Source organism: Parasteatoda tepidariorum, chromosome 5, assembly GCF_982258835.1.
Source record: "Parasteatoda tepidariorum strain Cologne lab strain chromosome 5, Ptep-v5.0, whole genome shotgun sequence".
Taxonomy (NCBI): domain Eukaryota; kingdom Metazoa; phylum Arthropoda; class Arachnida; order Araneae; family Theridiidae; genus Parasteatoda; species Parasteatoda tepidariorum.
In genome coordinates this window covers 91505618-91519927 of record NC_141759.1, presented here as the reverse complement: position 1 = coordinate 91519927, position 14310 = coordinate 91505618, and the positions used below count along the sequence as shown (strand labels likewise).

Genomic DNA, 14310 nt, shown 5'->3' with positions numbered 1-14310 from the left:
CATATATGGAAGATAAGTCAATTTAAGGTCATCTTTCATCTCATTAAGATTTCTTAAGGAGATAGCAATCAAATGCTTATGGTGATTATAATATAAAATTTTTGTATGAATCATTTTCAAATGTATAACCTTAATATAATTTTATAAATAGCTTTATATAAATGCAATGAGAAATATAGCTACCGTGGTTTAATCATAAATTTTGTGGTATGCATCATAAACTGAGTTGATAAACATATGCATGAAATCTTTCTATATGTCTTCTATCTACGCATGCCGTAAACTAGTAAAGAAACATTTAATTCGGAGTACAAATTAGTTTGGTCAGTTTTGATTACACTTTTTGTACTCCCAAACAAATTAGTTTGGGAGTACAAAAAGTGAACCGGTAACCTGTAAAATTATGCTGCATCCGTCGGAACAACCAGTAATCAGAAGGAGCAATGTCCGGTGAATACGGCGGGTGCGGTAAAATATCTCACTTGAGCGTTTCCAAATAATTTTTTGCGACTATTGCGACATGATGCCGTCCGTTATTATGCAGAAGAATAACTTTGTCATGTCTTTGCTCGTATTCCGGCCGTTCTTCTCGTAATGCACGGCTCAGACGAATTAATTGTAGCCTATACCGATCGCCCGTAATGGAATCGCCAGGTTGTAGCAGCTCATAGTATACCATTCACATAGCGACACCATTCTTGAAACTTCGAAACCATTCCCTACATGATTTATCAGTTGGAGCTTTGTCACCATAAACTTCTACAAGCATTCGATGCTCTTCAGCTGCACTTTTCTTCCAATTAAAGCAGAAGCATAAAACTTCCCGCAAATACTTCTTAGTAGTTACCACAAAATTCGAAAACAGGGTTTTTGCATGAAGCTCAAAACGATATGAACTGAATATTATTGAAAGATATCGAACCTCTCTGAAACCACCGAAACCAGCTGTCACTATGAAACATTCATAACAGCCAGAGCCATCTTTTGAAAATGGACCGAACTAATTTGTACTCCCAATATTTTTTTTTAAATTGGAGGAATCATGTAGACTAATTCCATAATATGTCTTCAATTACCTATATGTATGCAAAAATTAAATGAAATAGATGAACGTTTTTTTATGTATCCCCATTAATTCAATGTTTGCATTTAACTAGAGAATGTCGATCAGTTTGTAAGATGAGATTGATCAGTGACTGTCTGACGTACTCAGAAAACTATGAACATCTTTCATTTCTCATAAAGTCTCACTTTGGTAAGTTACATTATTTAAAAAAGCTCTAAATAATTTTTACGAGAACTTTTTTCCTTGAATATATTTAAAATAAGCATGGTCAGTAACTTTTCCCATTTAATATTGTTTTATTAGTTAAGACAATATTGTTTAAATCTAAAAAATTTAAATTCAGAACAACAGACTGAGGATCTCCGTATTTATAGTTATATTAATTAAATATCCAGAAACGTTTTTTCAAATAGAATTTATATTTTTAAAAAATAGAGGGGCTCTGAAAAAAAATTAGTTGTTAAATTTTTCATCAATATTTTTTAGTAGTTGAAAATTGGTATAAAAGTCTAAAATTTTACATAAACAATTGATAATGGCCATTAGTTACGAAAATCATGAAAGTATAAAAGACTATCTTCGTCTTTCAAACTTTTATGAAAGTATGCTAAAGGCCATTAAAATTGCTTTTATAGGAATGTCTAACATCCTTCTCTCATAGTGGTCAGGTAGACGGCTTCGTCTTCCTAGGGTAATTTTAATCGCAAGTAATTTCTTTTGGCATAAAAGTTTTAAAATTCTGCAACTGTGAACATTTATAAGTTCAAGGAAAATTTTTAAATTGAGAATACTTATCGAGGTTAAATTTTAGTTAAAAGTACCACGTTGGCTTTTAAGAAAAAAAATACTATTTTCGAAATAATCTTAAACTATTAATTTATAATTTTTTTTCTAAAAACGTTTCAAAATTTTAAAGGGAAAAGCATATTTTGATTCCGCTAAAAAATCCATGTTTACAGACAACAAATTGGGCACCTTTTGAAAATAAACGACATTACGTATCATTCAGATTAGCAAGTTTGAGTTAGAGTTATAGAGTTGGCAGAATATTTTTATTATTAAAAACTTTATCATAGTTATTATTTATTATAGTTATTATTAAAAACTTTTAGTTTTGGAATTATTTTCAAAAATATAATTCACATTACAGATAACAAATAACATATAAAGTAACATATAAGATATCAAATAACATGTAACAGATAAAAATTAAGAAAACATAAACGTCATCAAAATATAACGAGTCAGTACTGTGAGAAGCGGGAGGGAAAACTTTAAAACTTGTTTGATTGCTTAAGGAAACTTATGGTATTTCAAATAATTGCATTTCAACTTCCCTCAGTCAATCAAACTGGTTTAGGTTAGGTATTTTCAGTACCGGCTTCCTATGCAATTGTTCGTTCGATTTCGATATCGTTTTTGTTTGTTATTAGATTTCAACTTAATTTGCAACTCCTTAGTTTATGTTTTTTTGTTTTATTTTTAAAAAACAGTCTAAACATTTATATATTAAAGATTATTATTATAAAAGAGCTTGTATGTAGATAATTTTGCTAACTTTTTTTTCCTACCCTAACCATTTCAGTTCTTATCATCTTTCCCTAACCGTATATGAATTTTTGATATTTACAAGATAGCAATTAAAAAAAAATGTTAGCACTTTGTTAAAATCATATAAAAAAATGCAAAGATCACATTTTAAATGGCTTTAAAAAGGATAAAGATATTATCTTAAGCCAGTGAGGCTTTTTAATCAAGTATAGAATTCGTTTTAGTACATATACTTAAAGTGAATAGTTTCAACTTTCATTGTGAAAACTGTTTTAGGCCATAAAAACAATTATAGCAAAGCAGCAACAAGCAAAAGGGCATCCCAGTATATAAAAAAAGTCAAATGGATATTTAAAAGGTGAAATAATGAAAAAATGGACAAAGGAAAAAAGTCAAAAATATTTGGAAAGTAATTTTTATTTTAAAGTAAAGCATTTCCTCAACAGCACATTGTTGATTAGGGGATTCATGGTGGTAAAGGCTCCACGATTTCAGAACCAATGGATTGACAATGTGGTCAGCATTGCGCATAAACAGCCTTTACTTGCCAAACTTTTTATTTTAACATACATTCGAAATATATGTTAAAGTCTGGCAAATGCAAGATGAGCCCCTGACTTCACAGAGAGCTCATCTCGTGATAGGTAGACTATATGAGACTATAACTGTTATGGACAAAAACGGTTATAATTTCACATAATCAAACTCATATAACCGGATAGTCAGACTATGTGAAACTAAAACTTTTATAGATTAAAACAGTTATAGTCTCACATAGTCAGATATCTCGTAGTCAGACATCACGTAGTCGGTCAGATAACTCATATAATTAGATAGTTTGACTGTATGAAACTAAAACTGTTATAGACTAAAACAGTTAGTCTCACACAGTCATACTCAGATAGTCAGAACACATGAAACTAAAACTATTATAAACTGAAACAGTTATTACAGTTATAACAGTTAGCAGTTATAGCAGTTAACAGTTATAGCAGTTAACAGTTATAGCAGTTAACAGTTATAGCAGTTAAACAGTTATAGCAGTTAAACAGTTATAACAGTTACTGAAACGTAGTCAAACTCATATAATCAGACAGTCAGACTGTATGAGATTATAATCGTTATAGACAAAAACAGTTATGGTCTCACATAGTCAAACTCATATAATCAGATTCTCAGACTATATGAAACTAAGACTGTTATAGACTAAAACAGTTATAGTTTCACATAGTCAAACTCATATAAACTGATAGTTAGATTATATAAAACTGAAACTGTTATAGACTAAAACATTTATAGTCTTCCATAGTCAAACTCATATAATCAAATAGTCAGACTGTATGAGACTATAACAGTTATAGACTATAACGGTTTTTATCGGCATAAGTGCATTCAATAATATATGCTTACGTATTTAGATCCTTCAAATGCGAACATATCAAAAGCTGCTTTAAAGTACAAAGAGGATCTGATGCTTTCTCCTCGAATGCATAATGATTTGATGCGTAGATCAAGACAAATCGTCGAGGAGCCTGTTGAAACGGAAAAAACTGTTGTAATACCCTGTAAGTTGTATTGTTTAATATTTTTCTATGCAATGGTGGTACAGCACAAAGGAATATTTTTGCAGTTGGAAAAAAAATCAAATATTGAATTTTTATTTACGCTTTTCAACTTACCGATGAGTTCAAAATTTAAAATGTTTTCATAACTTCAAATTTATAAATAAAATATAATATTAATACAAAAACTTTTTATGCAATAAATTTTACAAGCAATTTTTTAGTTGTAGAAATTGTTTATAGTTTTTAATCAGTAAAAATAAACTAATTTTATTTATTTTTTTTAACTAAAAATTGCTTCAAACTGTTGGGGCATTTAGTTGTAATGAAGTTTTGTGGGAAAAGACGAGTTTGGGAACTTTATAAAAAATATATATTGCTGGGTCTTTCTTGGATGAGTAGTGTCTTTTACACTTCGAAACACTCTTTAGTCGAGAGGTAGTAGTTTTAAATCCGCATCCGTTTCGTTATGTATCCCACAGTGAACTGATCGTTATGAAACGGTTCTCAATAGAACACCGAAGTCAAATATTACTAACTGCGGTCAGTGTGCGGGTAAGTGACCACTTTAATCAGCTTGCAAAGGGACCGAAGGTGAACGGTATCGGTCCTCATTAAACTGTTCTACGGTGAAGTGCTCGGCTTCGCATGCAGGTCATCGGGCTACAGAACCAGGGGAGCCATCCCCTCTGTGCAGGATCAAAATTGTGATGGTATGTTTTCGGATCAACCTCAGGGATGTTTCCCAGACCGTCGGTAATAGCATATTGTGCAGCTCTAGTTGCGACGTAAACCAACAACAACGTTTCGGGATGTCTTTCATTTCTGCTTTCTTATCCTGATCATTTTTTATACATTTCATCATTCTTTATACATTTTCACCATTTTTTATACATTTTTATACACTTATCATTTTCAAAGACGTAAAGGGTCTCCCCTGGCTGAGTTGTATTATCCTATAAACACTATAAAGTCTGGAGGTAGCGGGTTCGAATACCACTGGATTTATCTGTGTGTTATCTTCCTCTAAATTGTGTTATGTCCCGCAGTGGACTGATCATGAAGACAGGGTTCCCAGTAGAACACCGAAATCAAGCATCACTGCCTACGGTCAGTAGGCGGGTGGGTGACCACTTTGATCAGCTTATGTATGGACAGAGGGTGCGTGGTATAGGTGCTCGTTAAACTGTTTTACCTTAAATTGCTTGACTTCACGCGCAGGTAGTCGGGCTACCGAAGCGGAGGATCAAAATTGTGATGGCACGTCTTCGGATCGTCTTCAAGGATGTTTCTCAGACCGTCGCCAATGGCTCATTGTCCTGTTTCAGTGTGATGTAAATAAAATACCTACCTGCCTCTTACCTGCGCTACATATTCTCTAATTTTACTAGGAATTTCTAGCAGGACTTTATAATATGTACACAATCATGCAAATGTATGTGTACCAATAAATAAATAAATAAATACAATACGCTAGGGGTTTCCCCTAGCCGAGTGGCATCGCTCTTCAAACACTATATAATCTGGAAATAGCGGGTTCGAATCCCGCTGTAGCCTTGGATTTATCTTAGTGTTGTCTTTCTCTAAATTGTGTTATCTGTTCTTCAATTTGTGCCGCAGTGGAGTGATCGTTAAGATACGGTTCCCAGTAGAACACCGAAGTCAAGCACCACTGGCTGCGGTCAGTGTGCGGGTGGGTGACGACTTGGATCAGTCTGCGAGGGTGTTCGGTATTGGTTCTCGTTAAACTGTTCTACCGTAAAGTGTTCGACTTCGCACGCAGGTCGTCGGGCTACCGACGCAGAGGAGTCATCCCCTCAGCAGAGGATCAGAATTGTGATGGCATGTTTTCGGTTCATCCTCAAGGATGTTTCCCAGACTGTCGCCGATAGCTCATTGTGCAGCACTACTGCTACGTAAATTAAATACCTACCTACGCCTTACCTATACTACATATTCTCCAAATTTACAAGGAATTTTTAGTCGCACTTTATAGTAAGTACACAGGCATGCTAATGTATGTGTACCCATAAATAAATGAATAAAGTACGTTAGGGGTTTCCCCTGGCCTAGCGACATCGCTCTCCAAACACTATATAGTCGGGAGGTAGCGGGTTCGAATCCCACTGTAACCTAGGATTTATCTTCGTGTTGTTTTTCTCTAAACTGTGTTATCCGTTCTTCAATTTGACAATATTTTGTAAGCTGCACTACGTAATTGAGAACTCTTGGCTGCATATATAGGGGAAAACAATAAGCTTCAGAAATGCGAAGGTATGGGTCTCCCCGGCCTAGTGGTATCGCCCGTCAAACGCAGTGCGAAGCGTGAAGGTGGCGGGTTCGAATCCCGTCGCAGCCCTGGATGTATTCTTTGTGACGTTCTTCTCTAAATTGTTCTATCTGTCCTTCTACTTGACAAAGGTTTATAAGCCTAAATTGAGTAAACAAGCCTGCAAATGTATGTAATTTCAATAAAGCAATACGACGGTAAATAAAATTTAATGAAAAGCCATAGCTAACGAAGGCCTTAATAACTATCTTCTTAAAAAAATCATTGTTGAACTTGAAACAAAATTGACATATATAATGCAATTAACAAAATGCAAAGTTTACATCGATTACACTGATATTTGACTCTGATTATCTTTTCCTGAAAATAGTGCTGATGAAAGAAAGAGCAAGATCCTGCATTTATTTGGTTCATAGAGATGCCGTTGATGCATGCTGGCCGGGGTTTTATGATTTTGTTCTTTACCTTTGCAACAGAATAAAATTTAAACCCCTATCTTTGTAAGTTGTTTTTGAGACATTAAATTTTTGATCTATCGACTCAAATTTCGAAAACATTAATGCATGTTTTAGAAGAAACTGATTTCAGTGTTATTTGAATGTAGTAAGTGTTCCCTAAAATGCATTGACTTTTTGCAGGCCTATGGTTAATGCGAATCAGTGTCTTCAAGATATTTTTAAAGTCTGCTCAGTTGAATCGAATTTAATAATTAGTTCTTTAGTGGAAACTTACCTGAATACAACTGTGCAATTAGTTGAAGAAAACATCCCGGATGCACCAAGAGATGTCATTGATGGTACGTAATATTTCTATTAAAATAATATCATACCCTCGATCGATAAACCGGGATGGTCCAAAAATGTTCATCTTTTTTTAGACCATCCCGGTGATATCCTATAATTATCATTTGTCGAATTTATTGAAGTTTCGATGAATGTCTTAGCATGTCGATGCATGTATACAATTGATTGATAATTTAAATATGCATGAAATTAAAAGTATATATATATATATATATATATATATATATATATATATATATATATATATATATATATATATATATATATATATATATATATATATATAAAGTGTTATACATGAGTATGTTGAATGTTTATTAATTTACTATTATTGTTAAATCAAACTGTGCTCAAACCAAATTTTATTAAAATATACAAATATAAAAATTCGCTTAATTTTGAACTCCAGTGTAATACAGTATGTAGTTCGAAATAAAATGCCTCTTTAAATCAAATCGTGAAAAATAAAATATAGCTTCAAAAATCAGCTTTTACTTAGGAATAATATTAATACATTCTTAAAATTCAGAATAAATTTAGTATAAATCGGAGTTGCAGCTGAGCATTCTGAATAGTTCTGAGTTAAAAGTTTCAACTGGTGACTCCATAATTCTCGTTCATTATATTATACTGTTGTCTCTTTTTTGAAACAAAACAAAATAAAAAAAACTTTTAAAAAAGATAATTCATACAGCTTATTCGATTTTAATAATAGTCATATTGCTTTACTGTAAATATTTAATTAAGTTCATATCTTTTGTCTAAAATGCTATGCAGCCTATTGTATGGCTAGTAAAATTTTGTGTTGCATGATTTGAATGGTAAGTTATATCTCATTAGGTTTTTAAATAAAATCATATCAGTATTTTTTACTAATGTAAAATGTTCATATATCTATGTATTTGTTTAGAGGAAACTAAACGCACGGTAGAAACATGTTTGCAAGAAATTGATCCGGGAATATTGCAAGATTGTATGCCAAGTTTTCAAAGGATCATGACATCAATCTTAGAAAATGGCCAAAGTCTTTCAAATTTGTAAGTATATGAATTTTAAATCATAAGCACCGAGTAGCTGCATGGAACTAAGATTAAAATAATTTGCAAGACTAGTGTGATAATTTAATTAAAAATATTATATAAATATAATTATATAGATATAAATATAATTATATAGATATAATTATATAAATATAATTATATAGATTTAATTATATAAATATAATTTAGATTTAATTATATAAATATAATTATATAAATATAATTACATAAATATAATTATATAATTTTAAAAAGTTAAAGTTTGGTAGATAGAATTATAATCGAATAAATTTGTGCTTTAAATATGACGAACATTTAACTAAGTATATAATATAATAAGGTTTATTTGATTTTTTGAAAGTAACGCTTGTTTGTAAGAGAAACTATTTAATTAATTTGAATATATATAATCTAATGATATATTAATATATAGAAATGTAATAAATATTTAAGAAATAAAATAATGTGGTTTTTGAAATATATTCAACTGCAATTACACCAATTATAAAAATTTGAGATTTTTTAACAATATTTAATTTTAAATTTATATTGAGTGAGTAGTTTTCAGTAAAAAAAACCAAGACTTCAACATCAAATTGAATTTCGCAATCTATTTTAATATTGTAAAATAAAATGCAAAATATGCAATTTTAATCCAATGCATATATTTATAGATCTCTGTATTTAAATTTCGTAATATATTTGAGTAATCAGTCTTTGAAGTCAGTAAATTAGTTTTTTCCTTTGCATTAATCAGTAAAGTTGAACTTTATTTTATTTTATTATAGGTGTATTTTTATAAATTTCTGTATTTGTTTGGACTTATTCATATTACAATATACCACAATATCTAGTTTTAGACAATTTTTGATTTTATTAATCTTAAACACACGGAAATAAGTTTAATTATAATTCTATTAATAAAATGAATAAATAATTTTATATTTTTTAATTTTTTTTATCATTACCTAAAAGAAATTTTTACAAAATTCAGCAATGGAATAATTTTGGACTGTTTGCAAAAGGGTTTTGAACAATTTAAAAATTGATTGTTGGATCAGGAATGTAGCAACTATATTTTCTACACTTTTATTATTGCAAACCGCAAACTTTTAGGGATATACGTGGTGGATTTTACCTAAATTTTGAAAGCTCACTACTTCAAATATGTTGTCATTCCAAGGAAAGGATTGCTATGAAGTCTTTTTCTTCTAAATACAGCCAAATGGCGTTCTTTTTAAATTTGTCTGCTTTTTCTTGATAAACCTTTACCTTCTGTCTGAATCTCTATCTCCACGGACTGCAAAATATAATGACTCTTTCGGTACACCAAATTTCAGCATCGTTGTTGCATATCTTTGTTCTGCAGGGCGGCTTGCATGGTATTGTTCACTACACGTTTGCAATTAATGATTCTCGAACATATCAAATGTTAAATGTTCTATTACAAGGTACATCTTGCGAATTTTTCTGATCGCCTTCGGAAAACAGTCATAAAGACAGCAGATGCGTTAATGATTTTTTTTTAATTTAGAGATATTTTGGACAATTTAATTTGTATTTGCAACATTTATATTTTAGTAAACCAAAAGCTGACAGTAAGGACTGCCAAGCTGAAGTATTTGGCGTGTGTTCCATGCAGGCTCGATTGCTTATAATGAAGATATTCTATCAGTTCCAAGGAATTGTTCTTAAAATTCCTATAGTTTTTAAGACTTCTCATGTCAATGTCATGAGGTTAATTTCAGGTATTGAATTTTCATTATTTACTTTTTGCATGCATGATTTTACCAAGTGAAAACAATTTCTAAATATTATAGTAATATTTAATATTATTTTTCAACCAGTAAATAAATAAAAAATTGTGCTGATACATTATATTCTCGGGTAAACATATTCAGATTGTCTATTAAATAACTGACCATTTCGAAAGTTTATAAAAATATTAGTCCTCTTTGGCGACCATATTGGCCCCCTTTCAAATTTATCTTGCAAACGTTAATGGTAACCAAACTGATGAATGAGAATGCACAGCACAACTGTCTTTAAATATTTTATTTTATAACTGCCTTTGAATAGCCCATCCAATTTAAGAATTAAAAACTCCTAATAACCAAACAATTAAAAAATTTTTTTCTTATGCCCGGAATACCCGTGTTTATTTCTAACTCTGTATACCAGATAACAGTATTTGACTATTTTTTAATGTCATGTAGTTTATTTTAAACTAGATGTCACCCCTCATCGAATATGCATTTCTGTGATCTGTCCAAGAATTAAAAATGGGGCCGGGATAGCTGGGCCCATGTTCGAGAGTTCGGGCGTTCGAACACCGCAGGCCGAAGACTCTTCGTGTAGTTGGTGACTGATGCACGTTAAAATTCTGTCGAGCCGCAAAGTCCTCCATGTTCGCATAACAAACCAATACCTCTGGGGATACTGGATTGGAGATCGATCGTTGTCTGATTCAGGTCAAAATTACGATTTGTGGATGAATGAATGGATGTATGAATGGATCCGCCTTATAAACAGGTGTGACGTATGATGTGGCAGAAGTCGAATTCTTGGTCATAGATGGCGCCACTGAAAAACAAGAATCGCACTCTCTGCCTTAAATTTGCTTGGTTTCACCAAGCAGGCTTGCCCGTGTGGCAAGTGGCATTAGAATCAACCAACCAACCAGAATTAAAAATAAGTTCATTGTAGATACACTTAGTTTTGTATAATTGTTTTGAATAAAAAAAAATGGCTTCTTTTATGACTGTTTTCTTCAAAATTGTGCTATTATTAAGGGATTAATCTATTATGAATTCATTTTTGAATGGTACTTTAAATTGGTACTGGTCTAGCTTTCAAAGAACACTTTGTTCATAACTATTTAGACATTATATATGTAGATTATGAAGATTAATCTAGAAATTTGAAACTGTTTTTATTTTCAGAGAATGAAAAACTTTTAGTAGATGAATGCTTGATGACAGTAAATGAAGATGAAGCAAATAATTGCCTTCCTGACCTGTATCTTATCCTTTCTGGATTGAGTGTGGGTCTGTTTGAGATATCATCGGAAAATAAGTATATTTCATAATTATTTCTTTGATTCTAATTCCAGAAGTTTCATTAATAAAAAAGCACACCCTATGCGGAATTGGGAATTACTTATGGCTGCAAGTTTAAAACGATGATATGGTCACAGGTTCAAAATTGAAAGGAGAAAACTAACAAAATAAGGATCCTTGGGTTTTGGTTGTCCCTAATTTCCGAGTCAAATTTTTAGACATCCATTTAGGGATGGAAGAGCTTTTTAGGCATCTTCCATTGATATTCAAAATATAATTGGTATAGTAAAAGGAATTTGGGTAATATAACTGCAAGCCACACTTTTTAAAAAAGGCAAATTTCTCAAACTCTAGAATTATTTCCAGATAAAAAATTTGCAAGATTTCTTGATTTCCCGTAGAAAACAGTACAATAAACAGAGACATACGGTTAAGCATCCAGAATTTTATAGTATTTATTAGGTCCATCTAATGAAGCCTCTTAGTTCCTTGTAGGTGGGTACGTAATAAAGCCGAGAGCAAGATCTGTGAATCTTGTGAACGACAAATCGGCGGTTGACATCACAATAGTTTCGCCATTCCCTTCAACACAAGAAGAGTTTTCGGTGTCTTGATCTCCTTCAATTTGTGACCATGGACTATTAGAATACGATATTCTTCTTCACGCACAGATGGCAGCTCCATAACGCTCTTTAACTTAGAAAAGTATAGTATTTCAGATAACTTACATTAAGTTAACCAACCAGATATACCACATTCCGCATTTCATTTGATAAAACATAACCCAACTACTGCCCAACTTTAATGACTATTATCTAATGAAAAGCCTACCTCCAATGTCTGGTTAATTTTAATTTTTTTGCAGTTTCGAAACTCTTCTAGTTGAAAAAAAAAGTATAGTTTTTTAACCATTTCAGTTGTAAACGGTTACAAATCCGTAAAGGTAGAAGAATGTTCTTTACCGTAAACTTTACGGTTGATTGGAAAGGCAGACGGCTATCTGCTATTTTGATGTAATTTTACAATGAAAATTCTAATCGTGTGACAAATTGTGGAGAATTATAAGACTTATCATGTACTTTTTTTCGGAAATTATTATTTTTTTTTAAAAACTTGGGCAGTCTCGTGTTAAATCTATGCTACCAAATAAAAAAACCTAATGGCGATGCTTTATTTTTCCTCACTCCTTGCAATGCAACCAAAATCTTTGTAACGCGAGTTTGATATTTGTTTAATCGAAATTATATTTAGACTATTTCTAAATTAAGTTTCTAACATAAGTAATTTTTCGAACAGTAGTAGCTGGCAAGTGTGTTTAAAACATGTGTTCCGTCATTGTTCAAGACATACTAGATTCATTATAACAGACTTGATAAAATTTGTTACTGGCAATACGGTTAGTATACAACACGACTACAGTAAATCTATGAAATCTGAACAAATCATAACAAGTAAGTAAATTTTAAAAATGACTTTCTAGATTTTGCATAATTATGTATTATATATATATATATATATATATATATATATATATATATATATATATATATATATATATATATATATATATATATATATATATATATATATATATATATATATATATATATATATATATATATATGTATGTATATATTATATCATTATATATATATTATAATATTATATTATAATATTATTATTATATTATATTATGTTCGGTTCGTTATATTCGTTCTAGCTTCGTTGGATTTTACCTGCGATGCAGAAAGGGACGCCTGTGTTTAATGTTGCATTTCATAATTATAAATTATTAAAACGCTAAATGCAATATTTTGAACTTATTTTGACCTAAATTAATACAAAATAATGAAAGCTCTAAAAATATGTTTAGTAAAAATTCTGCGTCAAAGGATTGAAAAATTACTTATTTAAATTTAATCAAGTTATTCTCGATTATTGCATATAATTTAATTTTTCACACATGTAACATACTATAGGTTAATATTATGCTGCATTTCTTCATACTTTGATCTTGAAACAAAACTTGCAAAACTCAAATAGCTAAATGAGTCATAAAATAGCCTGAAGGTTACTAGAAACGAATTTTTTACCTTTCTTGTAATTTTTTAGCTGTAATACGAATGGAAGGTAAAATCAATTTGAAGTTTACTCCAGAAATTGCTTATTGAAAAATTCAGGTGGTTAAATCTAGGTATTTAGCATACAATAGAAACAATCAAGTTCAGCTTTGGTATTACAATTGTACTTATCATTAGAGATTATCATTATCAGCTTTCAAAAAATACATTTGTACTTATCATTAGAGATTTAGAGATTATCATTATCAGCTTTGATAATACAATTGTACTCATCATTACAGATTGTCATTATCAGCTTTCAAAAAATACATTTGTACTTATCATTAGAGATTTAGAGATTATCATTATCAGCTTTGATAATACAATTGTACTCATCATTAGAGATTGTCATTATCAGCTTTGGTAATACGATTGTACAGATAATTAGAGATTTAGAGATCATCATTATCAGCTTTCAAAATACAATTGTACTTATCATTAGAGATTTAGAGATTATCATTATCAGCTTTGATAATACAATTGTACTCATCATTACAGATTGTCATTATCAGCTTTCAAAAAATACATTTGTACTTATCATTAGAGATTTAGAGATTATCATTATCAGCTTTGATAATACAATTGTACTCATCATTAGAGATTGTCATTATCAGCTTTGGTAATACAATTGTACAGATAATTAGAGATTTAGAGATTATCATTATCAGCTCTTAAAATACAATTGTACTTATCATTAGAGATTATCATTATCAGCTTTGGTAATACAATTTTACTCATCATTAAAGATTATCATTATCAGCTTTGGCAATACAATTGTACTGATAATTAGAGATTTAGAGATCATCATTATCAGCTTTG

At 30.7% G+C, this 14310-nt stretch overlaps 1 protein-coding gene across 5 annotated transcripts in view; it reads left to right on the top strand.

Annotated features, from left to right (window-relative positions):
* Nucleotides 1-14310, top strand: part of LOC107438365 (uncharacterized) — a 98981-nt gene that overhangs the window by 54864 nt on the left and 29807 nt on the right. For 4 of the 5 annotated variants that reach the window (XR_015433838.1, XR_015433837.1, XM_087164518.1 and 1 more), the window contains exons 20-27: nt 1158-1255; nt 4036-4182; nt 6840-6969; nt 7108-7265; nt 8183-8309; nt 9894-10060; nt 11255-11387; nt 12668-12822. Coding sequence is in view for 3 of the 5 variants with exons in the window: in XM_087164518.1 (XP_087020644.1) it covers nt 1158-1255; nt 4036-4182; nt 6840-6969; nt 7108-7265; nt 8183-8309; nt 9894-10060; nt 11255-11387; nt 12668-12822 (1115 nt within the window). In the remaining 2 variants the exon portion in view is untranslated. The remainder of the gene's footprint in view (nt 1-1157; nt 1256-4035; nt 4183-6839; nt 6970-7107; nt 7266-8182; nt 8310-9893; nt 10061-11254; nt 11388-12667; nt 12823-14310) is intronic. The other variant, XM_087164519.1, reaches the window with a different exon arrangement.